This window comes from Calidris pugnax, unplaced genomic scaffold, assembly GCF_001431845.1.
Source record: "Calidris pugnax isolate Ruff unplaced genomic scaffold, ASM143184v1 scaffold31, whole genome shotgun sequence".
NCBI classification, from domain to species: domain Eukaryota; kingdom Metazoa; phylum Chordata; class Aves; order Charadriiformes; family Scolopacidae; genus Calidris; species Calidris pugnax.
The window spans coordinates 3131344-3154746 of record NW_015090786.1 but is presented as its reverse complement, the minus strand read 5'-3'; the positions used below and the strand labels follow the sequence as shown (position 1 = coordinate 3154746).

The 23403-nt window shown below is 40.2% G+C and overlaps 1 protein-coding gene across 1 annotated transcript in view; it reads left to right on the top strand.

The window, feature by feature from the left end:
• EFEMP1 (EGF containing fibulin-like extracellular matrix protein 1) overlaps nt 1-11132 on the top strand; it is a 52544-nt gene extending 41412 nt beyond the window's left edge. Inside the window, exons 6-11 of the mRNA XM_014966490.1 lie at nt 1248-1367; nt 4263-4382; nt 5828-5947; nt 7462-7585; nt 7710-7905; nt 9916-11132. Of these exons, the coding sequence (XP_014821976.1) occupies nt 1248-1367; nt 4263-4382; nt 5828-5947; nt 7462-7585; nt 7710-7905; nt 9916-10074 (839 nt within the window). The 3' untranslated portion in view covers nt 10075-11132. The remainder of the gene's footprint in view (nt 1-1247; nt 1368-4262; nt 4383-5827; nt 5948-7461; nt 7586-7709; nt 7906-9915) is intronic.
• Nucleotides 11133-23403: the final 12271 nt, after the last annotated feature.

Genomic DNA, 23403 nt, shown 5'->3' with positions numbered 1-23403 from the left:
CCAAAGATTATTTTTTCACTTGATATTAAAACAAACACTTTCCTCATTACAAAAAAAGTCTTGGCCTCTTTTTAAACACATCTATGGTGGAAACAGCTGGAGGTAGGAAACTCAAGATCTGGCATGGATATGGGAAGTGCCTTTCTTTGTTCTAGTGAAAACTGGTCTTATTTGTCTGAGCGTTGAGCCTTTTGAAATCTCACATTGTGTACATGTACAGAACATGGCATGAATTTCTTCACCAAGCTCAAGCAGGCCACAACTAGAGCCGGCTGCTGCACATACATGCACAATCACCACTGTGGCATAATAAAAAAATGTTTCTCAGATAAAAAGAGAGGCAGTATCTCCTCCAGAATGCAAGGGAACCTTTTAAAAGGCAGAGAGAAAGAATTGGGCTGTTGCACATTTTGTATGGTTTGCAGGTGAAAACCCTGCTCCGATGCACATTAGGAATGCTGACACTTGGAAAGGAAGCCTGCACCACCTCAGACCCAGAGCTAATCTGCAGGGAGAGTCTGGGCAAAGTTAATACTGCCTGAGGTAGCACCAGCTTCAGCCAGTCTGATCACCTTGCTTGGCACCAGAGAGTGCAGCCAGAAGGTGCTGGTGCTGCTGTGCAGAAAGCTGTGCAGAAGAGGCAGGGAGTAGAAGAGGAGCAGTGGCAGCCCCGTGGGGGAGCAAGCCCATTTCTGGAGGATCCCTGCAGAAGCACAATCACCTATTCCCTTTTCAGGCCCATTACTTTGCTATTCTTGCCATTCCCCTGTACTTGCACAGAAAATTTTGACTTTTTCTAATGGAATTGAAAAGATTTAGTACATGCTCAGTGAGCTGTTTGTGAATTTTTGGGAAAAATAGCTACAAGCCACATTCACTGTGTGGTTGGCATTATGTCTGATCAGGAGAAATATTGGTTGAAAAAGTAGAAGAAAACATCCTAGGTTTTACCTATATAAAATAAGTAAGTACTGTGGAAGTGAATGAAAAATGAAGTTGGAATGTGTATTGAGCTTAGTAGCTGGAAGACAATCAGCATAAAACAGATTTTACAAAAGTTACTGGGGGAAAAAAAAAAGTGTAAAACAGTATTCCCATTAATATCCATGGAAGCAGTACCTAGCTCACATGAGCTGTTTTTCAGCTTTTAATCAGCACAATTAACCTTATCGTTTCTTTGGACACAAGACAGCAACAGTGAACTGCCATGATTCCATTTGAACTATTTTCTCCTCTTTGCAACTCAGACATCGACGAATGCACCCTGCCTCCATATTGTCACCATCGGTGCGTCAACACTCCTGGTTCCTATTATTGCCAGTGCAATGCCGGTTTCCAGTTGGCATCCAACAACCACACCTGTGTAGGTAAGACCTTCACTGCATGTACTTGAGCTCACTTGGGAGAGAGACAAATACTGACACATGAACTTGCCACAGTATCCTCATCCCAACTTAAAGGAAATAAATACCAACCCATAAGACCTACCAGTTGCTATATTGAGACACTCTCCTGCAAGGGATCTGAGAATCACAAGAGGCTTGAAGAGAAAATTGGAGCCTTACTGAAAACCTCTTATTTTCATAGAATCATAGAATGGTTTGGGTTGGAAGGGACCTTAAAGATCATCTAGTTCCAACCCCCCTGCCATGGGCAGGGACACCTCCCACTAGACCAGGTTGCTCAAATAGCCATCCAGCCTGGCCTTGAACACCTCCAGTGATGGGGCATCCACGACCTCCCCGGGCAACCTGTTCCAGTGCCTCACCACCCTCACTGTAAAGAATTTCTTCCTAGTATCTAACCTAAATCTCCCCTCCACCAGCTTAAAACCATTGCCCCTTGTCCTGTCGCTACTCTTCATTGTAAAGAGTCCCTCTCTGGCTCTTCTGTAGCTCCTTTCAGGTACTGAAAGGCCGCTATAAGGTCTCCCTGGAGCCTTCTCTTCTCCAGGCTGAACAACCCCAGCTCTCTCAGCCTGTCTTCATAGGAGAGGTGCTCCAGCCCTCTGATCATCCTTGTAGCCCTCCGCTGGACCTGTTTGTTGGCGTAGCAGGTTTCTGAGGAGCATCTAGTTTGGCAACTGGTTATATTAATTATTTAATACACTTAGATTTAATTATTCTTTCTGTTCTGGTGGTTAGCTTTGCATTGTCATTGGCTTTTATTGCCAGTTCATGCAACACAAAGGCTGGAAGTGGAGAGCAGAGGAAGCAATACTATACCTCTGCAGTTAAGTGTAATTATCCTCGGCACATGATAAATGTAGTGATGAAAGAAAGCATCTATGAGTGTCACATCTATGAATATCTTCAAGAATAATGTTAAAAATGAAAATGAGGGTCACTAAGGAAGACTGAGCCTTTAGAAGTTAAACACTAAGGGAATCCTTGCAGTAAAACTTTAAGAATGCTGCTAAGTTAGAAATCATAAGATCTGTTCCAGAAGAATTAGAGCAATGATAAAAAGGAAGCTATGTCTGCTGAAGTGCAGAGAGAATTGCCATTAAAAAAATAAATAAAATCAAGAGATGGGTGATGGAGATGGTCAGAAGTTCTTTATGGCTATAATATATATATATCTATATATAATACAGATTTAAATCAAGAGATGGGTGATGGAGATGGTCAGAAGTTCTTTATGGCTATAATATATATCTGTATATAATACAGATTTTATATATATATAGAAAAATAAGTCTAGGTTTTCCAGCTTCTACCATTACTTCCAAGCATTGCCTTATCTTGTCAAGTACCCTGACACACTGCAGAGCACTGCAGTTACAAAGGCATTTCTTGATTCTCACCAGGTGATAGGATAAAAAAAATTGTACACGGGCACAACATAATCACATGACAAGTTGTTACTCATTTGACCCTTTCCATGGCTCAAATGCAAGGTGTATTCTTTCAATTACGCTTACAAATCTGTATGACAGCTCCCAAGTTTGCCAGGTGCTTCACCAGAATGCCCCTTCTCCGACTCCTGTTTGCCTCCCAGCCTAGTAAGACATACTTAGGTAAAGTAAATCTTAAGAAAATGTGTAAAGTAATGGTTGCTGCATCAAGGCAGACTTTCACATCTACAACAGTCATCTGGCAGAAGTGACACTTGACAGCTGTACCGATTACATTTGCATTACAAGTTTTGCATATATTGAAAGTGGGTCAATATTTCTCAGAAGAAAAACAAACAATTTTGGTGTTGGCTAGCTTATTTATCCCCTCTAGTAGCATTATCACAATGTACATTCTTTGCACTATTGCCAGAAATTAAGTAAAAGGAGGAAGAAAAGGTTTGTACTCAGTTTTCCCCTATTACCATTCATTTTCAGGACTAGGAGGTTCATCACATAGAGATAACTAATATCTTCCTCATTGGTTTAGTTTTTGTGAATGCCTAATCTCAGTTTTCTTTGTCAGTTTTCAGTTCTATCCGTAAATGAGTGTTGCTGATGTTTATAAGCATTTGCAAAAGCCATGAACTCAAGATTTTTTTTTCCAAATGCAGCTCTTTACCAATGGTTATATCTGATAAACACAAATATGAATGGAAAACATGCAGGGGAGGAACACAAGGGAAAATGCACTAAAAATCTACAGAGCGAATGACAGAGGAGCAGCAGTTAGTCAACAGCCTATGAAAAAACAAGTGTTTTAGATTCCAGAAGTGATTACAGTTATATAAACCTCCCATTAAAAATTGCTTCTCTTCTCATACCACAGTGTTCTCACATATGTTCTTAGGATGGGCACATCATGGAAAAATCCAGCATAGAAACATACCTTCCCCCAATATGGTCTAGGCCGTAGAGCGTTGCAAAACTCTACTGGCCTCAAAGGCTCATGTTATAATTGTAATGGAATTTAAAAGAACAAATTTTAAGAGTAATAAATAGTTCAAATAAATCTTAACCACTGCATGCTGAGAGGTCTTATCAGTATGTGTTCCTTATATCATTATTTATAGAGCCTTGGCATTTCTTACCTGAAAAAAGACGCTGGAATGTGCAGTTTGATAGCCACACTAAACATTTTTGGAAGAATTCATCACACATTAGAATAACTCTCATTCCTGGAAAAATACTCTTTTTCTACATGGAATGTAAAGCATAGATCTGACATTGTTCCAGTGACTGCAGATCTATATTGATAGAGTCAGCAGAGCTTCTGCTAAGCAATAGACCCAGACTAAGGACTAATCCACTTAATCAACCTAATTACTAGCTACACAAGATAAAAATCTGTAATTTTTCCTTTCAGACATAAACGAATGTGATGCCAATAACCCATGTGCACAACAGTGTTACAATATACTGGGTTCTTTCATCTGTCAGTGTAATCCAGGATTTGAGTTAAGCAGTGACAGAATCAACTGTGATGGTAAGCAATTTTTTTTTTTTGTCTTGGAAGACTGCTTTCTTTTTTAAAAAATTATTTTCCCAGAAGTCCTTCTGTGAACTAAGGGATATAACTCAAGTGGAGCCACACTGTGGGTGCAGTTTGTACCCAAAACCCTCAATACTTTGTTTATTTGGGGTTTTTTTATGTTGCAAAGTGCTAATACACACCTTAGTAGCTGCAGCTGCATTCAGGTACATGTAAGTGTGTCTCTCTCTTTAATACTAAATGCAAAACAGGAAAGACATTGCTACATTTCAGATCACAGCTGGGAAGAATAAGGCTTCTGAATACTTATTTCACAAACTCACTTGAATTGTGTGTGGTCTAATGCTGATGACCATTAAATGAATCAGAAAGGAATGCAAACCAAAAACAAGTGTAATTTTGTGTGGTGTTAGGCTCCTCTGAAAATAAAACATCAAATTTTTGATTTTAAGGAAGCGACAATTGTGCTTTTGAGGGGCTTTCAAGCCTGTGTATACAAACAGCATGTCTCCTGATGATTATACAATCAACACTTTATTTCCTCTGCCAGAGTCTCCACAGGGGTCCTCTAATCTCCTTTTGGACACATGATGATCTCACCCTTAAAGCCCATATCCTTTCTACCACTCTTTGAGCCAAAGACGTCTTTTTGGTTTACCACTGCCCTCCTAAACAAGCCAGCAAAGCTATTACAGATGCTCCCTCTCCAAGCTTCATAAGCTAATCCTACTTGCAAGTGAACAGAACAGGGAGCAGCAAGTATGCAGCCTCCAAGGACAACCCTGACATCAAATCAAGAACTAAGCTCAAGCCTCAGAGGTAGTAGGAGGGAGCTATGCTCTTTTCCAAGACATTCCCTAGTTTTGATAGGTTTCATTTCATTTCTGGTTAATGGCATATATTGTTAAATTCTATTTCATGCTGCAGGTCTCTGGCAAGGGACTGATGGTTACACAAGAATAAAAGCAAGAGAATGGTATACACTGAACATTATTTGAAGATTAAAAAGAGGCCTTCGCTTTCCCACGGAGCTACTCCACTAGGATAGGGCACATGTACAAAGACAAATTTTTGCCTTACTAACTAATCTCACATGTGGTTTTTTTATGAAAGTAATCACATTGAGGAATACTAAAAGTATAAATTCTTTCAAGAGGTGTTTTCCTAAACCTGTTCTGAAGCCCAATTTAGCTTTTCTTCCTCAAATCCAAAATGAGAATTTTGGAAGATTATTGATAAACCACAAGGAGAACTAGCCTTTCTGTTCGCAACTTTGAGGGTTTAAGAAATACATTTCTGTTTGTTGATAACTTTTTCTTTTTAGACAGAATTCGGGGTTTTTTCCTGTTAGAACCAGCGTTTATTTAGCTATTATATTTCATTCTCTAACAAGGTAGATGTTAAAAAATAATGACTTCAAGCTCTTTGGCTCTCTGCAGACACTGATGAATGCAGAACCTCAAGTTATATATGTCAATATCAGTGTGTCAATGAACCAGGAAAATTCTCATGTGTCTGCCCTGAAGGATACCAGGTAGTAGGAGGCAGAACATGTCAAGGTAAGTGCCCCCACCTTAGCAGCCTCAATACTGCATCATTAATAACGCCGTTTCAGGCAAGACTAAAAATGCATGCTATCTAAATGTTTATATTTCATGACAGGATTACCATTACGTTAGCAAGAGATACATTGGTAAAGCATTTGATGATTAATTGCATCTTTTATATTAATTATTATTTGAATCCTTCAACTCAAATTCTAAGTCCTTCATATTTCTAGGACAAAATTGGAGTTTTTGCAGCCCTCAGGTAAAACTTGTCTTAGATGTCTAGGTAGTGAGTCTAAGTTTCAGAGATAAATATCTCTGGAAAAAAAAGGGTGATTTTTGCAGATGCTAAACATGCTTTATATCATGTTTCATTTTATAGAGGTTCCTAAATCCAGCCACAGTAGAAAAGAAAGATATGCTTCTTCTGAAAACAGGAGAAAAAAAATGCGGGACTTGAACATCTTATATAATTTGTGTTAAGAAAATAAGAGTTCTGGTCACATGCCATTGGATGCCAGAGTTTTAAAGTTTGTGGGTTTTACTCACTGGTGTTAAATGTGTCTGCATCTTATTAGAGAATATTGCAGAACAACATATTGAGTGCAAAAACCATTGTTTATGTAATCCAGAAACCGATGTGTCATTATTTTTAGAAATAAATAGGTGTGCTAATTATTGGCAGAAGATATGAGGAAATCACTTAATTTCTATTAATATTTTTATAAGATTCAGATTAATTTCTTTCCCTTCTAAGAACAGCATCTGATCCTGAACATTGTAGCCTAGTTAGACAATCCAGAAAAACAAAAAACAAAAACAAAACTAAAAACTGTTTGTGCCTTCCAAGAGATTACATTTGAATAAACCCTTATCATGAGACTGTTACAATCAGGAGACCATATACATACACAGCAGTGGGGTTCTGGCACTGGCAGGGTAATAGAGCATTAATACAGCACAAGTCTGACAGCCCTCACCTCCCCTCAGGGTTATTTTCCCAGACAAAAAAAAAAGGATGCTCTGCTTTGCACAATAAACAAATTTTCATTATTCCTTTCAAAGCTATTTTAGTTAAATTGTAGCCATTAAGTAAGCATTTTAGTTGGACCATGAAACTCAGGCAATTAAAAATGAGAACCTGCAAAAGGCAGGAAATCACAATTCTTCCTCAAAACCCTTTCCCTCTGTCAACAAGATATCTTCTGCTACAAAATCATTCTTTGCTAATTAGAAGCTTCCCAGTATTTCTACAGTTGCATTCTGTATGATTAATATGTATCTTTAAACAACTGAAAAAATATTTAGACTTACTTAAGCTCAATCAACAAATTTATTCCATTTTTGCATACAGAAATCCTTTATAGCCAGGCCCCAGGAAAGCAGGTAAAGAACATGGAAACCTGTCGAGTTTCAACAGACAGGGAGGCGGCTTTTTGTTGTTGTTCTTTTAAAGGCATTGTGTTTGTTTTTGTAGCAAACTCATTTCCATCTGCTTTGACACAGTCCCTTTTCCTTTGTCCTAGATATAAATGAGTGTGAGACTACTAATGAATGTAGAGAGGATGAAATTTGCTGGAATTACCATGGAGGATTTCGTTGTTACCCAAGAAATCCTTGTCAAGAGCCCTACGTCCTTACATCTGAGAAGTAAGAGAATAGTCTTTTTTTTTTTTTTTAGGATCATCCTCAACAGGCAACACGATCAAATACAACAGAAAGCAAGTACCATTTGTTTGCAGCTATCACAGTTCCATCCATTTTTGTTTTTCAGCCGCTGTGTCTGCCCTGTTTCAAATGCCATTTGCCGAGAGCTGCCTTACTCTGTTGTGTACAAATACATGAGCATCCGCTCAGACAGAACAGTGCCCTCCGATATCTTCCAGATTCAGGCAACCACTATTTACCCGAATACTATTAACACATTCCGGATCAAGTCTGGAAACGAAAATGGAGAATTTTACCTGAGAGTGAGTATTGGTGGGAGTTGGACTCTGGGCAAGGGTATAAAAACCACTGGTGCTACCAAGATGTTCTAGTGCCTTGCCATTTTGAGAAAACCATCAAAAGTTCCCACAAGAGTATCACAGCATCCCAACATTTATCAACTTCTTAATACTCCCTTATTAAACGTGCTTGGGTTCCAAGCTTTTACTTGGAAGTAAAAGCCTTTTACTTCTCTACCTGAAAACTCTAAACTGAGAATCAAACTATTTCTTTCAATGAAAGAATACTACAATACTAGTAGCAATCAGGAATATTTAGCAATCCGGTGACACTTGTCAGATTCAAATGAGATACCTCTACACTTTTCACACTCTACCAACACCCCATATACATGTATTTAGGAGAGGATTATAGAAAGATTCCTTGTACAATTACTGCTATTAAATTTCTCATTTTTGTGAAAAAGTAAAGAATAATAGCTTGGGATGGAGCACGCATTTCTAAAGTGCTAAGTTCAGGCCAACTTGCAAAGGTTTTTTGTTGAGACATACTTAAACCTTAATTTTCCTAAAGTGATGCAAGTATTTCAGAAAACCACAGAAGTTCAAATGACTTACAGTAGCAGTACTTCCTGTTGGTATAATGAATTGAAGTAGATACACATGAATGAAAGTGCCTATAACATCTGCTTTTTAAGATTTTAACTTTTTTTTTGGAAGAAATCCAATTTTCTTGGACAATTGTAATATTTAAAGTCCTGGGAAATCCTTTTGCTTTATATGTGGCTTTACACTCAGTAAAACAGAATCAGCACCAAAAAAAATTGAAATCAGAAATATATTAATTGGAAAGTTTTCATTTTTGCTTATTTTTCTTCAAATTTGAAGATGGGGGGGTTGATAATACATCCAAAAAGCGTGCCAAAATATGGCATTGCCTATTTACACCATGTTTCTCCAAGATGGGAGCAAGGAACTACTCATCTGCATCTGACTTGTTCTGGTATAACCTACAATCCAGTGCTTTCCCCTGGATTTATTACACATCAAAAATCCACACCTACCACCGAAATATAAACTGTTGTTTGCATAAAAGAACAAGATCGCTCCAGCTCTAGTTTGGGTTAGATCCCAACCTAGTCTTTAGACTGATTTTCTTTAGACTAACAATTCCAGTTTTCTGTTGCCTCCCAACAAGGAATCACAGGCCTTAAGTAAGGAAGCACGTGTTTATTCCTGCCAAGAGACTGCAGTAAACAAAGGCTTACTTAGAAGTTATTCCTATTGTTTCAGTAAAAGTCTGAGCCGGGTCTCAGACAGAGCAGATGAATTGGACTCATCTGTATACCCTACTCATTTGACATGGTGAGAAAATATCTGTAGTAGGTGATGGGAGGGATGGAGTTTAACTTTTTATTATTATCTGGAAATTATGAAGCTATTTAACAAACTAGCAGCATGCCACAGAAAAGGCCCATCAGTGTTCCCCAGCAGCACGATCCCAGATCAGGAAAAGAGCTTCGGAGCAGTACAGGAGGGGGATGGCAATGGGCACACTGGTTGCAAAAATTCCCTGTGTTTACAACGGGGAGCACAACTCCTTCGGGAGTATGAGCCATGAGATAGAGTTTCCCTCCACTGAACAAGCTACATCACTGTTAAAGACATTAGGTCTTTCTTCTTTTACTTATTCTCTATATATTTTAAAAGCTGATAGATGGGGATAAAAACAAAGTCCACCCTGGGGTGGATTACCACTTTTCATGTCCTTTAGGAGAGTCAACATAACCAGGAACAGATTTTGCGGTATGGTTTATTCCTCTGAGCCCCAGTCAGGTAAAGTTTCCCCTGCAGCAAAGCCAGGTGTGAGATTAGTCATGGCCATTTAAAAATGTTAAAAGAATACTTGCATTGTGTATCTCTGTGCTGAGACAGAGCACTTTTGCAGTGTGGTAACACACAAGCACTCTCTCCATGCAACTAGGGAATCATTTTAGATTTGCCCGAATTAAACTTTTTTTGTTGTTCTTTCAGCAAACAAGCGCCGTAAGTGCAATGCTTGTACTGGTGAAATCACTATCAGGACCAAGAGAACACATCGTGGATCTGGAGATGCTAACAGTCAACAGTTTGAATTATCGTACAAGCTCGGTGTTAAGATTAACAATAATAGTGGGACCTTACGCATTTTAGTGGTTTTCAATAACCCTTCACTGGCACTTAAAGCAGCCAAAGAATATTATCTTAAAGAAAGCACTTACTATTTTATTTATAGATTTTGCTCTCTCTTTTTTTTTTTAAGATTTGTTTAGTAAGTTGATATCTTTAATCCACACATTACACCTGTAATTCAAAATTAGTAGATGTGTTCCATAGTATAACATGGGCATTGTCACTTTCTGTATAAAGATTTAAATCTTTTTTATTACCTTTCTTGGACTAGATACATCCTACGCTTTTGTATGAGAACTGTATGTTCATACTATCCTGTAAAACTTCACACATCCTCCCTAGCCAACTAGGTCATGCAATTAAAAGATGATCTTCTGTTTTGTTTTTATTTTAAATTCTAATGCAGCTACACTCACAAAAATAAAAAAATATAGTATAAATTATACACATTAATGGTTATCTGATAAGCTAAAATATATTTCTTTTAACTACTTTGTAACAAAAGATAACAGTCAATAAAAATCTATTTCTGTAGACATTTATGTACTATCAGTTGATTTTTCTAATCTGGGTTGGAGGCAAAGTTCCATTGTGAGAATTGTTTTGCATTGGATTTTTATATGCAGATTGTGTTAACCATACCATGGAATAACATTCTCCTCTCTCCAAGAAAAATAGACCATAGGAAGAAAATTTCTCCAACAATGAAAGAAACTCCAAATGGAAAAATCACCATGCAGGGCAAATGTGTCTCTGCTTTCTCCCAAGAACACTGTTGGTAGTTACAAGCTAGAGGGATACAGCATCTTCAGACAGAAGTTAACATGTTATTTTTCCAGAAATATTATGTTGTATACTAAGAATTGAGTGCATTTGCTTATTAAGTTATATCATTTTTAGGCACTCGGTCCTATTCCTGTGCTTACAACTCAGATGTATCATGTACAGTGTTCATAAAATTTATTTCTAATTCAAGAACTAATAACATCTTTTGTAATATGTAAAATCTTATTTCTTGTTTAAAATGTAGTAGTTAATCTTTTGATGTACAAAATTTTTAATAAAGATCTCTTACCATATTGTGTTTAGTCTTTTTTCAGGTAGCTTATTAGCCACTTTAGATGGTCGAATTGTCAGCTACTGTGGGACTGGCACATCGAGTTCTGCAGAGTCAGAATGACCCAGATCTCAGTCCATACAGTATTATTTCATGGAAGATTGAAACATAATTCCTTTGTAGAAAGACAAATGTGTTACTTACTGAGTTTTAGTTTTTTTTCTTTTTAAGGTCAGTCAAATGTGTTACTTACTGAGTTTTAGTTTTTACTGACCTTAAAAAGAAAAAATGTGCTATGCACATTGCTAGTTAGCTGCTGATTCACAGGAAGGAGCCTCTTTCCTACTTAAAATTCATTTTCTATACAAAATATTTGTGAATAGTGCATACATTAGTCACAAAAAACCCTCTTGTGGAGCAGACCAATAGATTAATATTTATTGAGTACATCCATCACCTTCAGTGATTGCTTTCAACAGATGTGCTCAAAGAGAAGCAATGAGCATGGCTGCAGAACTTGGCATCAGGAGGTCCTGCACGGCAAGACAGCAAAAATTCACTCCAGAATATAACTTAAAATAGACCACAACCACTCTGGTTTAGGGTGACACATCCCCCACACTCAGACAAATTGCAGAGCAAGACCCCATTATCCAATGATCGTTCCTTCAGGCAGTCATTTGTGGCTTTAAACAAATACTTCATCTGCCAAAAGGGTCAGAGCACATGGCTGTGGCATAGGCCAAAATAGTGCTGGCGGTTGGTCACATTTTCTTTGCCTGGGGCCCCAGAGCTGTGGGGTGAGACCCCAGGTAGCCTTCATCCCTCTCTGCAGAGAGGAGCTCACCAATACAAACCCAGTTGCTTTGTAGAGGGATTTAATTGCTGTTTTCCATGGTAAAAACTCTGATACAGAGAGTTCGGCTCCTTCCTCTCCCTAGAGGGATTCCTCCCCGTTCATCATCACCACAAATCCACTTGGTCTGAAAAGCAACTCCTCATCCCACACATGTATTGAGCAAAATCCCTCTGACCTCCCTGCAGTTCTTGTGACAAGCAGCACACGCTCACCTCTATACTTTGTTTGTCAACTAGCATTTTCTCCACATAGTCTGTCCTCACAAACAATCTGTGCTGGCCCCCAAGCATCCCACTCTACCTCCAGCATTAGTGCTGTTCTTTTACATCAGCCTTTAACTTCCCAAACTGTGTAATTCAGTATTGCCCATTCCAAGAAACAATTGATGTTGTTGTTGTTTCTAGGTTTAAAATGGACAGTTTTCACTTGATAAGTGCCTAGAGGGGGCTGAAGTGGTTTTGCTTCCTTCAGTCCTGGGACTTGCAGGGCACCAGACTGGTTTCCACAGTGAATTAAGCAGCCACAAATTATCCCAAACATCCCCAAGCTGACAGACTTTGACCCAAGGATTTACTTTACCTTCATGCTTTGTCATTACATACACCAGTTCCATCAGCAGCACTTTTAAATCTTCCTTTTAATTCTCCGCTTATCTGACAGTGACCCAAAATTAATCATTACATACATATAGAAAAAATAACATTCATGTACTTATCAAATGGCATGAACAGCGGGGGCAATTGAGCTCATACACGTGCCCAAGCCATATTCAGCTCTCTCATTCCTCCACATCTCATCATGCTCATAGTCTTGGCTTAACCCATTTTCTTTTTGCACAAACTGTCCTGCCAACCACCCTGCTCTCCCCGTCTGTTTGCAATATTCAGGTCTATATAAGAGCACTTATGGCCCAAACTAGCCAAGTCAGAGGTTATCACGCAGCTCAGAAGCATAGATCCAGCTGCTTGCCATGATACTGCTATGGGTTGGTTGAGACCTGAATGTAGTCACTGGGTGTGGGTACCACTCTCCACGCACAACATGAATCACAGCACTTTTATGGAAGCGGGGAGCTGGAATAACAGCAGCCCCTCCAAACCAAAACACAAGCAAGTGAGCAGAACAAGCCAGGGACTACAGCAGGGCTGCACAGAAATTGGAAGAGGGTGGTTGGTATTGTTTTGGATAGGGGTGCGGTACATGATCAAATGAGAGAGTGTCCGAAAAAAGCCCATTATCAAAATGAGAAAATGGTTCAGAGCCTGAACAAGGAGAGCTTTTGTACGCTGCACTGTGCCAGAAAACCTGCGTGCTGCTAGGAGGGAAACCCACACGTTCACCTGATTCTCCAGGAAAGCAGGACTTCATATGTTCCTTGCAAAGGATATGGAGCTGCAGCTACTTGGGTTAGAAGGGATGCTGAAATCCCAAGAAATTATATGAGAGCAAAGTGTTTGCTTAGCCTTTGCTATATCCTACCAGCATGACTATTATCAATAACACGCTTCAAGAAAGATTCTCATATAAATCTCTGTCGCTGTTGGAAAAGAATCTAAATCAGGATCACATGCAAAGTTTAATATCTTCTCAGAAATGGAAAACAGGGAGAAAAAAAGTAAAAAGAAAAAAATAGGACCTTGAGTAAACAGAACTTAGGGAAATAGAAACTCAAGTTCATTCACTTTCCCGAGACCACCTGAACAGAGTGCAGTGGGATTATTTTGTTTGGAAGGCTCACAAATGCAAGTTTATTGTTGAATCCGTTTCCATGACTGCAAAGAGTTGCTTATGTTTTGAATGATCATCCATGTTTCTAACTTTATAACTCTCCTATTAAAATATAGAACAGCTGCTGCCCCAGTCAGCTGTTCGGCATATGGAGCCCACCAGGGACAAAGCCCACTGTTAACACGGAGAATTATTTTTAACGCCCTCACATATCTAAACCTCACCATCATCCCAGCAAAATGGCACGTTTCCACACTTCCCAGCTGGGGGAACACCTGCATAATGCAAAACTGAACTGTGCTGCATCTGGTACAAAAACCAATTTTATTTCATCTGGCCAGCAGAAAAAGTTATCAGCCCCAGTGAACAGAAACAGGGCAAAAAGTTAACTATGTTTTATATCTGGGGAAAAGCAGATGTCTAGTTAAGATGTTTATACTGCAAACATTTCTGTATATATTAGGAGGAAAGAGAGCTGTTTCATAAAATGGAGCTGGTTTATAGTTGCCAAAGCAAATTTGAAGGACAGTACAACAGCTTTTGTCATTTTTACATGGGAAAAAATACAGTCCAATTTTATATTGATATAGATTATGTACATTGAACATGTAATTTTATTATTTTTTTTACAGCAAGTGATCTCAAAGTTAACTCTTTTTAAAGCCTCCCATTTATTGTGTATATTTGCTCAGGAGAAAAATCTGCAAACATTGTGTCACAACAATATGACAAAGTAGTATTAAAGGCTTCCCCTGATTTATTCTCTGGTATATCAGAAAACTCTGTGCTACTGGATTAGGGGTTGCACAGCCAAGAGACACAGCAATGCTTCCTGCAGATCTAAATACTGAACTTAGGTGAGCTCCAGGTTTGTTTGTAAACACAGTCCTACTGTGTCAGTCACATGCTATTCCTGCTCTCACTTGAGAAAAATTAATTTTCTTTCTGATCCAGAATCCCAACAGTCCCAAAAGGGACAGGAGCGCTCTGCATCTCTGCTCCCTCCTAGAAAAGTGTCTGGATAACTAACATTTCTTAAATTTGATATAATGTTTTTGTCATTTCTACATAACCACGCAGTATGTATCTATTCAAACACGGGAAACATTCCCACTAACATGCTTTGGATCAGAGCGTTGAAAATGAAAGGTGCAGTTCTCAGCTATGCACTTCAGCAGCTCCTGCCCTGCAAGCACACACTCTGCTGCACTTTATTACATAGCTTTAATGAAACATTCTTCCACCCCTCTCCTAAGAAGATAACCCCCTAAAGCTTCTAAAGTTCTGTTCTACAAAAACTCCCCATGCAAAGACATGCACCATCCCCATCTGTACACCCAAACAAACATACAGAAAGGCTTTTAAATTTAGCATCCTGCCAGCTGAGTTGACAAAAGTGACATATTTATGCTATTAAAATCTGAAACCACGATCATGAAAGTTACACAGACACCCCAAGGTCTAAATCCTACCGATACCACTCCAGAAACTTCTGAACCTGTGACCACCTCCTCTTGAGGGTCACATTTTCTTCTTGCACTTTGAGTGTTTCTGGAGTATCTATGTGCAATATAGAGGAATGTTTCCTATACAGAATATATACAACAAACACCCAAGTGGGAAGTCAAAAGAGCGAAATTCTTGCAGGCGGCATGGAAACTAGGAAAACAAACAGATTTTGGAAGCTCAGAGTAAGGGCTGCAGAGGGGAAGCCAACATACCAAAACAGCAGGGTAAAAGGCGTTATTAAAATCAATAAGTCATCCTCTGAGAAGCTGAGGTTGTATACGAATGAAGAAAATAGAAATGTTCCTGAGATCTGGAAGGTCACACATAAAAACAAACAAGGCAGGCCAAAGGAGCAACTCACAAACGCCTGGACTAGCAAATGAAGTCTCTTCCAATCACAGCAGAAGCAATATCCCAGGGGGCTGATGGGGCTAAGGCACGACCCACACATTAGGGGAACAAGCAGCAAAAATAATGCCGTGGCAGAAAAGAAAAAAAAAAAAAATATGAAGTGAAGCTTTCTATCATGTTCCTGGATGGGGAATTTGGCAATACCACCATGCCAGTGCTGTTCTTACAAGCAACATATCAAAGGACCTGCCTCAAAGTAAGAAGTGGCTAGAAGAGGGGGGAATGGCAAATTTTGCTAATGATACCCAGTTTTTCAGGAAAAGACTAGCATCCTCTTGAAAATAGGGCCTTTACAGTGCTCTGAATATTCAGAAAAAAATGCCAAATAAAACCAAAGGGGATAAATGTAAAGCAAAGCACGTGGGGGAAAAGTTATCCCAGCTTCATTTGAACAGTGAAGGCCTCTGAACTTACCCCCACCTCTCAGGAGAATAGTGTGAAGGTTATGACAGACTATTCAAAGGAAACCAGAGCTCCAGAAAGCACACTAAAAAGGAAAAGGGAGGTATCCTGCACGAAGCATTTTAATGCTGCATCCATCATTTACATTAGTGACTTTTTTTGTGTGGTTGCCATAGTTAGTCCATGGTGAACTGCTGGTACTGGGTTTGGTGATCATCTGTCACACCCAGCTCAGCAGTGGTCACAAAAGCATTAAAGCAAACACTATGAGCAGCAAACACTTGCAAAAAAAAAAAAAAAAAAAAATTGGGTTCCAGGGAAAAAAATGTAACTTCTGCCTGGTATAAAGGCACTGCCTGGGGAGAAGGTAGCAGAAACTAGATCATTGCAAATAATGGCGTTTCTAGGAAAGCCATTTCTGGACACTTATTAGATGTGAATTGATCTTTGAAATGATTCAAAGCCTGAGGCTGAAGTTTGCATTTGCTGCTTTCTCTTCCCATAATGAACCAGGTTCCAGACAATTTGACAACCCAAGGTCAGTCTAAAGACTACCCCCAGTATTTAGTAGGGCTGTTTTGTTTCATGAGAGCTTTAAAAACTGGCAAAGGTAGGTAGGCAGCGGAAAACATGAAGCAACATGCCATGTGCTCACTGTGAGGCTGGTGATTTTGTACTAAAAACCAAATCACGAGCATCAAAATAGTAACATGAAACTTTAATGGGGTCAGATTTCTGCCTTTGCTCTGGTATGCTAAAGAGGGAAGACCTAAATTATACAGTGAACAACTCCAATAACACGCTAAAATTTCATGGACAATCAAGCAGTAGTTTCTTCTAACGTATCACAAAAGGCCACAGTTTCTTCTGTTTCCTGCAAACAGAGCAGATCAAGCTGATGTGTGCATATGTCTTACTGCAAGCTAGACTGGTGCATCATTTTCCCCACTCGTGCTGGGAAACAGAGTGAACCCACAGTGAAACCTTTGCAAGAGCATCACATTTTAAAGCCCACTCCATCTCTAAGCAAGCTGGCTAGGGTTCAGCTTCCTGCTTTTATCAGGAAGCTGCCCCCTATCCAACTGCTCCTTTTTCCCCATGCTATACAGTACAGGCATTGCTGGCTGTTACAATTTCCATCATACCAGGTTGAAAGCTGCCCCGTTCCATCACAAGTAAACATTTTTCAGGAACATGTTTCCTTGCTCAGTTTAAGAATTTTTTCCCCCCATTCCTGGAGTTGGCAGAAATTAAGAGGCCACAGTGACTTTCTTGTGAAGCCTCAACTTATACCTTCCACAAAGGCTGTTTGCATACAAGTGTAAAGAAAAGCTAGGGAGGCACCACATTGACATCACGGCAAAGGTGAAAATAAAACTCTCCTGAAAGATTATGCTCACAAACATGTTACAGGTGTATGATACATATATGCAGTGCTGATATGTTAACAAATGAGCATCCAGCCAGTGCCAACATTCCACTCAAATCCACCTGCCTGCAAGGTACCAAGATAATTAAAACACATCTCTAAACTGGCAGCTTGTTGGCACAGCCTTCTCCTATCATAAAATTAGCATTTAAGTCACTATTCATCTTGACATAATTTGGTGCGTGTACCTAGACAGAATCCCTAAACCAGGCTATTTTCAAATGTTAGATCTATTACCTTGGTAGGTCTTTCTCTTCCCTGTACTGTGGAAAATGGCATAAGCTCTAACCACCTTGGGAAAAAACAAAAACATATACATAAAATTTCCAGAGTCTGGCTTTAAGCATCTACTACCGAGTTTCCAAGATACTGTCTGAGCACCAAGTGCTCGAAGCACATTTTGGAGGGCACGGAGCACCCTCTGCCCACTCTCACCCATCTTTAAGCTGCCTCTTCATGGAGCATCCCCATGCGTCCTCCACCACAGCCTTATCAGAACTCAGTCCTTTCACTGCTGTGACATTGCTGCAGGGATATTATCCATCCCTGGGTGGTAGAATATTTCTTTACCTTTGGGCTTACCCAAATTTGCACGCACTGAAGACACTTGGGATCAAGGCTTTTGCTCTGATTGCTCTTGACCACCATCACCCAAGCTGAAAACACTGTGCATTTGGGAGAAAAATAGTATCTAAATGTTTAGAAAGACTAGCCTGGCTCTGAAAATTAGACAGCACTTTCAAGCAGCGTAGGATATTTGGGGATGGGAGGTAGGTGGTATGCTTTCTCACACCACCAGCCCCAGAAGACCCCCGATCAGCTCTGCAGCCTGGGGTATTTCAACAGTTGTCCTCGGCAGACGCTTCCTGAGGTTGCCTGGAGTCTCAAAAAGGATGTAAAATATTTGTAGTAATTCCCTGAACAAACCCAAGAGGCTTCCTCGAAGCAGAGTCCTCAGCTCTGTTGACTTGCGTTTTTAAAAGGTAATATAAATTCCACTTACACTGGTTTGTTTTGATGTTGAAAATTGGTCTCCATAGACATGGTTGAAATCATGCCCTGAAGCACCGAGGCTGGAGCCAACAACCACACAGCCCTTCGCCAGTGCAGAGCTGAGGAGGTTTTAAAGGTGTAAATGCCATCCTGCCCGCAACAGCAGGACCAGGAGAGCACAGGGGAGACCAGGCAGGGACAGGGTGCCCCACTGCAGAGGAAAAAGCCATGGCTGTGTCCACCCAGGCACTGGGAGAGGTCCGTGGATTCCCCCAAGATGTCACCCCACACTCAGAGCCCTATCCCACTGCTCACACATTTCCTTCACCAGGCATAGGCAAGGGGGCAAAGAGCCCCACAGAGCCCATAGGAAGCCTGAATCAAATATATTTTTTTTTATTTTTAAAACCTCATTGCTGTGCAGAAGCTCCCTTGAATGCTGACACACAGCTAGGATCGCAGTGGTGTTTGCCAAGCAGAAATAGCAATAAAAAGAAATAAGGGTGAGACAAACAGGGGGAATATATGGAGAAATGACAAGTAGAGGTTTTTATATGGAAATTTATATCGAGGGTAACATTCCTGTCTAACACAAGCGTTTTAATACTTCCGGATGCAAGGCTCAAGCCAAAATCCAGTGAGGTCTGATGCTACGATAGTATTTAAGTTCAGGGATGCTGAACGTTTTGCAAGAGCTACAGGTTTTGTCAGTGCCAAAAACCATCCAGAACAGCAACAAAAAAAGCTTTTAATTCTCCCCCAAATAACCCCACTGCAGTGTCCCAGCATGAAGCAATCACAAAGCAGAAACGAGTCCTGAGGCGCCAAACTGCCCAAGTTGATTTGAACATTGGGATGCGCGGACTGCTGCAAAACCTGCTTGCCCCATCCCAATTTGCCAGGGTGAGGGGGGAAAAAAAAAAAAAAAAAAAAAGAAGCAACAGCAGAATAGCATGTGCCCAGGAAGCATCTTTAGATGTCACACGACATGGAGACAGCTCTCAACATACCCGGGGAAAAAAAAAAAAAAAAAAAAAAGAGACAAAAAAGCAAGAGATGACCTATATTTCAGAAAGCATTACTTTCATTAAGCTGTTTTCTTTACCCTTCCAGCTCTAGTGCTACTTCTGCCATCTGCCTCCACCACACTGGGGGTGGTGCCACAGCCCTCACTACCACCACAAAGCCCAGGCAAAAAAGCAGCCGTCAAGGATTTCCCTGAAAGGCAGGGTCAGTTTCCAATAAAGCAGAGGATTGCTCTGCCGAAGGCGGTATCAGGCCAAGATCAAACCGGGAGACGCGTTCCCCAGGTCAGCAACGCAGCAAGCGTGAGCTCACACGAGCGATAAACTGTTCAGAACAACTTGTCCCAGAGACGCTGCTGCTCCTCTGCCGCTGCCAAGGCCCGTTTCTGCTTGGTTTATGCACTATGCCAATTCCTCCCATATAAGATTAAGCTGCCTTGAGGCAATTTCAACTTACACATCTGATATTTTGAGCATTTTCTATGCTCTGCAGCTCAGGAGCCGGCACAGCCCATGTACCGCCACTTCCCTTGTTCACCTCGTGTCACCCTTGCAAAGGCGTTCCTTCCCATTTAAGTGCTAACACACCTTTTCTGCGACTTTGAAACATCAAAGGGATAATTCAAGGAAATAATATTTCACTGAAGAGCAGAACTGAGCCATCAGTGCTATACAGCTCGATTCTGAATGAGCATCAACCTGATAGCAAAGCATATAGAACCTGTTTTCTTAGACACGTCCATCACACTAAAGATAAGTTTCTTCCTTTTGAGACCGTTCTGGGTTTATTAAATCCCATTAGTTTATTACAAGAACCAATAACTTATCCTAGAAATAAATGAGCTTTTAAGCCTTAAAGCTTAGTTTCAAGACCATCCTGGGCATCTCCAAGTTAAAAAGGCAGATACCAAATGAAAAAGAATTCAATAATCTAAAAAGTCTCCAAATTCCTTATTTGTTTACTTATCCGACTACACATGAATAATTTCAGTCTAGCACAGGCCTGTTGAGGTGCCAGATCTTGTTTGCAAGTCTGCTCTGTGAAAGGCAAATGTACAGTTGAACTTGGATGCCATGCAAGTATCAGCCAGCTATTAGCATTAATTGCTAAACAGTTTTTCCAAAAATTAAATTAAATATAAAGCTCAATGTCTGTGGTTGTTGCTGGTTACTGCTGTGAGGAGAACAGTTACTAATACACAACTGGTTGGGCTCAAACTCTAAATAAAATTAAAATGCTGCATTTACCTAGCCAGAACAGTAACTCCATTTTATGGTGATGTGTTTTTCTTCATTAAATCCAATTTCTGTATACACTAACAAGATGGACAGATCTAAAGGGACATTTGTGTGCACAGTAACCGTGATCATCATGATTCAGCTCTCAAAAAAAAAAATTGCAGGGGCATTTCCAAAGCCATTGGTTAAACCATTCAGATGAAACACGATTGTGTAACAAATTATAAACAAGACTATGGAAAAGCAGGGGAGGAAAGAAACTTCCTGAGGGTTTGGCATTATTCTTATTAGTGATGGCTGAATTCATTTTGCCTCATTTCCAATGTAGTCAGATATTCAAATAAAGCTTGAACACCATCTGTTTGCCGTGATCCAGAGACAACAAAGATTGGAGACCAGAAATCACAAAGATGGCAAGTTATACACAGATTTTGCCTATACAATCAGTTTATATCAGAATAGGTCTGGGATCCATGAGAAAGGCTGTTGTCTACCCATAACACAGAAAAAGCTTCCTCTAAATGCAAAAAAATTTGTAACTGAATTAGCACTGGATTTGTGGAAAGAATATATTTACAATTAAAAAAAATTACATGAAAATTTTGCAAATGTAATCAAGCCCTCCCTGAAAAGAGTGTATGCTCAGGTCTCTGGACTAGCAAAGCAAAAAGCACCTCACAGCAAGTGAGGAATAGTTTGCAAAATGCTTGCCTGTCAACCTGTACTATAGTTATCAGATCATTAGTTTACTCGTTAATATCTCCAGTGTTTTATCATGAAATTAAAAAAATAAACAAGCTGTTTCTTGCATTTGTGAAACTCTCAGAAATCAAGACACCTGCTTAAGCTTTTTTAGAAGGTTGGCAAAACCAGGAACATTAAAATTCCATATTCAGGAACACCACTTCAGTAAATCAACTCAATAAAATAACTAATGAAAGCACAAAGAATCTAAAGCAAAGTTAATTGCCATAACTGAGTTTAATGATGTTATACAGTGAAGCTCATCACAACAAATCACAACTGAAGTTTTCCTTCACAGCGTTATTTAGGGCAGGTTTCACTCCACCTAACTCAGACAACAGAAACGACATGCACGTTTACATTTAGTACAGGAAAGTCTGTGGGGAGCAGGAGGGCTGAGGAAGCATATCTGTAATTAACTCAGTGTGGAGGCACAGTTATGATGCAAGTGTGTGCACTAATACTTTGTTTCCTTTCTCTCAAACATTTGTGCTCCTAATTTTGTAACCAAGATTCACACATTTCCCTGACCAAGAATAAATCTGTGCAAGCTTTTGCTCTGACATTTGCTCAGCATTGAGACCGAACTCTTATCCCAGCCAAACCCAGCATCACCAGGCACACAGGGTGCCCCGTCCTTCTGCCATCAGCAACACAAGTTGGGGGACACACAAGTGGGCTCCCACCAGCCCCCAGCTTCCTTCAAGCATTTCAGAATGGCAGCATGTGTCCTGCCACGCTACAAGGGTTAGGCTAGGAGATGCCATCACCAGTTGCCTGATCACAGAAGAGGAATCCCCTCCAGGAAGCATTAACTGACATCCATCCAGTAAAAGGCAGCTGATGAACAGAGACCCCAAACTGTCACAAATACATCCTTAGCAGTAGTGTACTGCAATCTGCAAAAGCATATTCCTTCCTGCATGTAAGTAAGGCACAGGAGCCACTAGTGTTCAGGGCCAGCCCTGGCCAGGGATCCCACTGCAGAGGCCAACAATCCCCAAGCCTTGCAGAGTCAGCCAAGAAATTCAGTTTTATTCCAGCTCAGCCGCTCAAGGCGAGAGGCTCACAACCTCACGGACCCTTCCCAGGGTAAAAAAAAAAAAAAAAAAAATCAGCCCTAGCTTCAAAATCTTGTGGCATGGCAAGCCAAGCTCCTTTTCAGAGCACAAAGCAGAGAGAGGAGAGGATTTTGTTTGCATGGTTTAATCTGCACAGCCTCCTTAGAGGCTGTGTGTTTGCTGGTGCCCATCAGCATCTTGCACTGTACCACTGTAACATGTAGAAACTGCTGTGCAAGTACAGCTGACCACATGCCACTGCCAGGCAGGCGTCATAGCCCCAGCACAGGCTGCAGAAAGTAGAACAGCTCAAAGAAGAGCCAAAACTCAAGCAACTAAGGTTTCAGAAAATGCTGATTATAGTGCATTTGAGAAACATTTTGCAGCTGTGCAATTAAAGCCTATAACACAACATACACCTGCAAGGCAAGAACACAGAAGTAACTTGGATTTTTTTTGCATTTCCTTTTGCACACTTGGCCACAAAACCCAAAGCTCCCAGTGTCACTCCTGGAAGGAAGCTCACATGCACACGTGGGTGATGTGCATGGGTAATGGTAACAGCCAGGCTATAAACTACACAACCAGGAGATGGGTCTACATGGCATGAGCTTTTGATAACACAAGATAAAGGTTTTATTAGCATACTTCTACAACTACTCCTCTCAAGAGTAAGAGTATCAGACCAAAGCACGTTCAGGAAGAAAATACAAGAGGCTTCCAGATGACAGCTTGTTTGTCCATCATGGCAGGGGCAGAATTACATCCGTTTGAGGATTTTGCAAGTAGAGTCTACCCGACAACTGCTTGGAATGGGAAAAAATGGGCGTAATCCTAAAGGAAGAAAAAAATCACTGAGAAGATTAAGTAAACAAGAGTGCATAGCTAACACA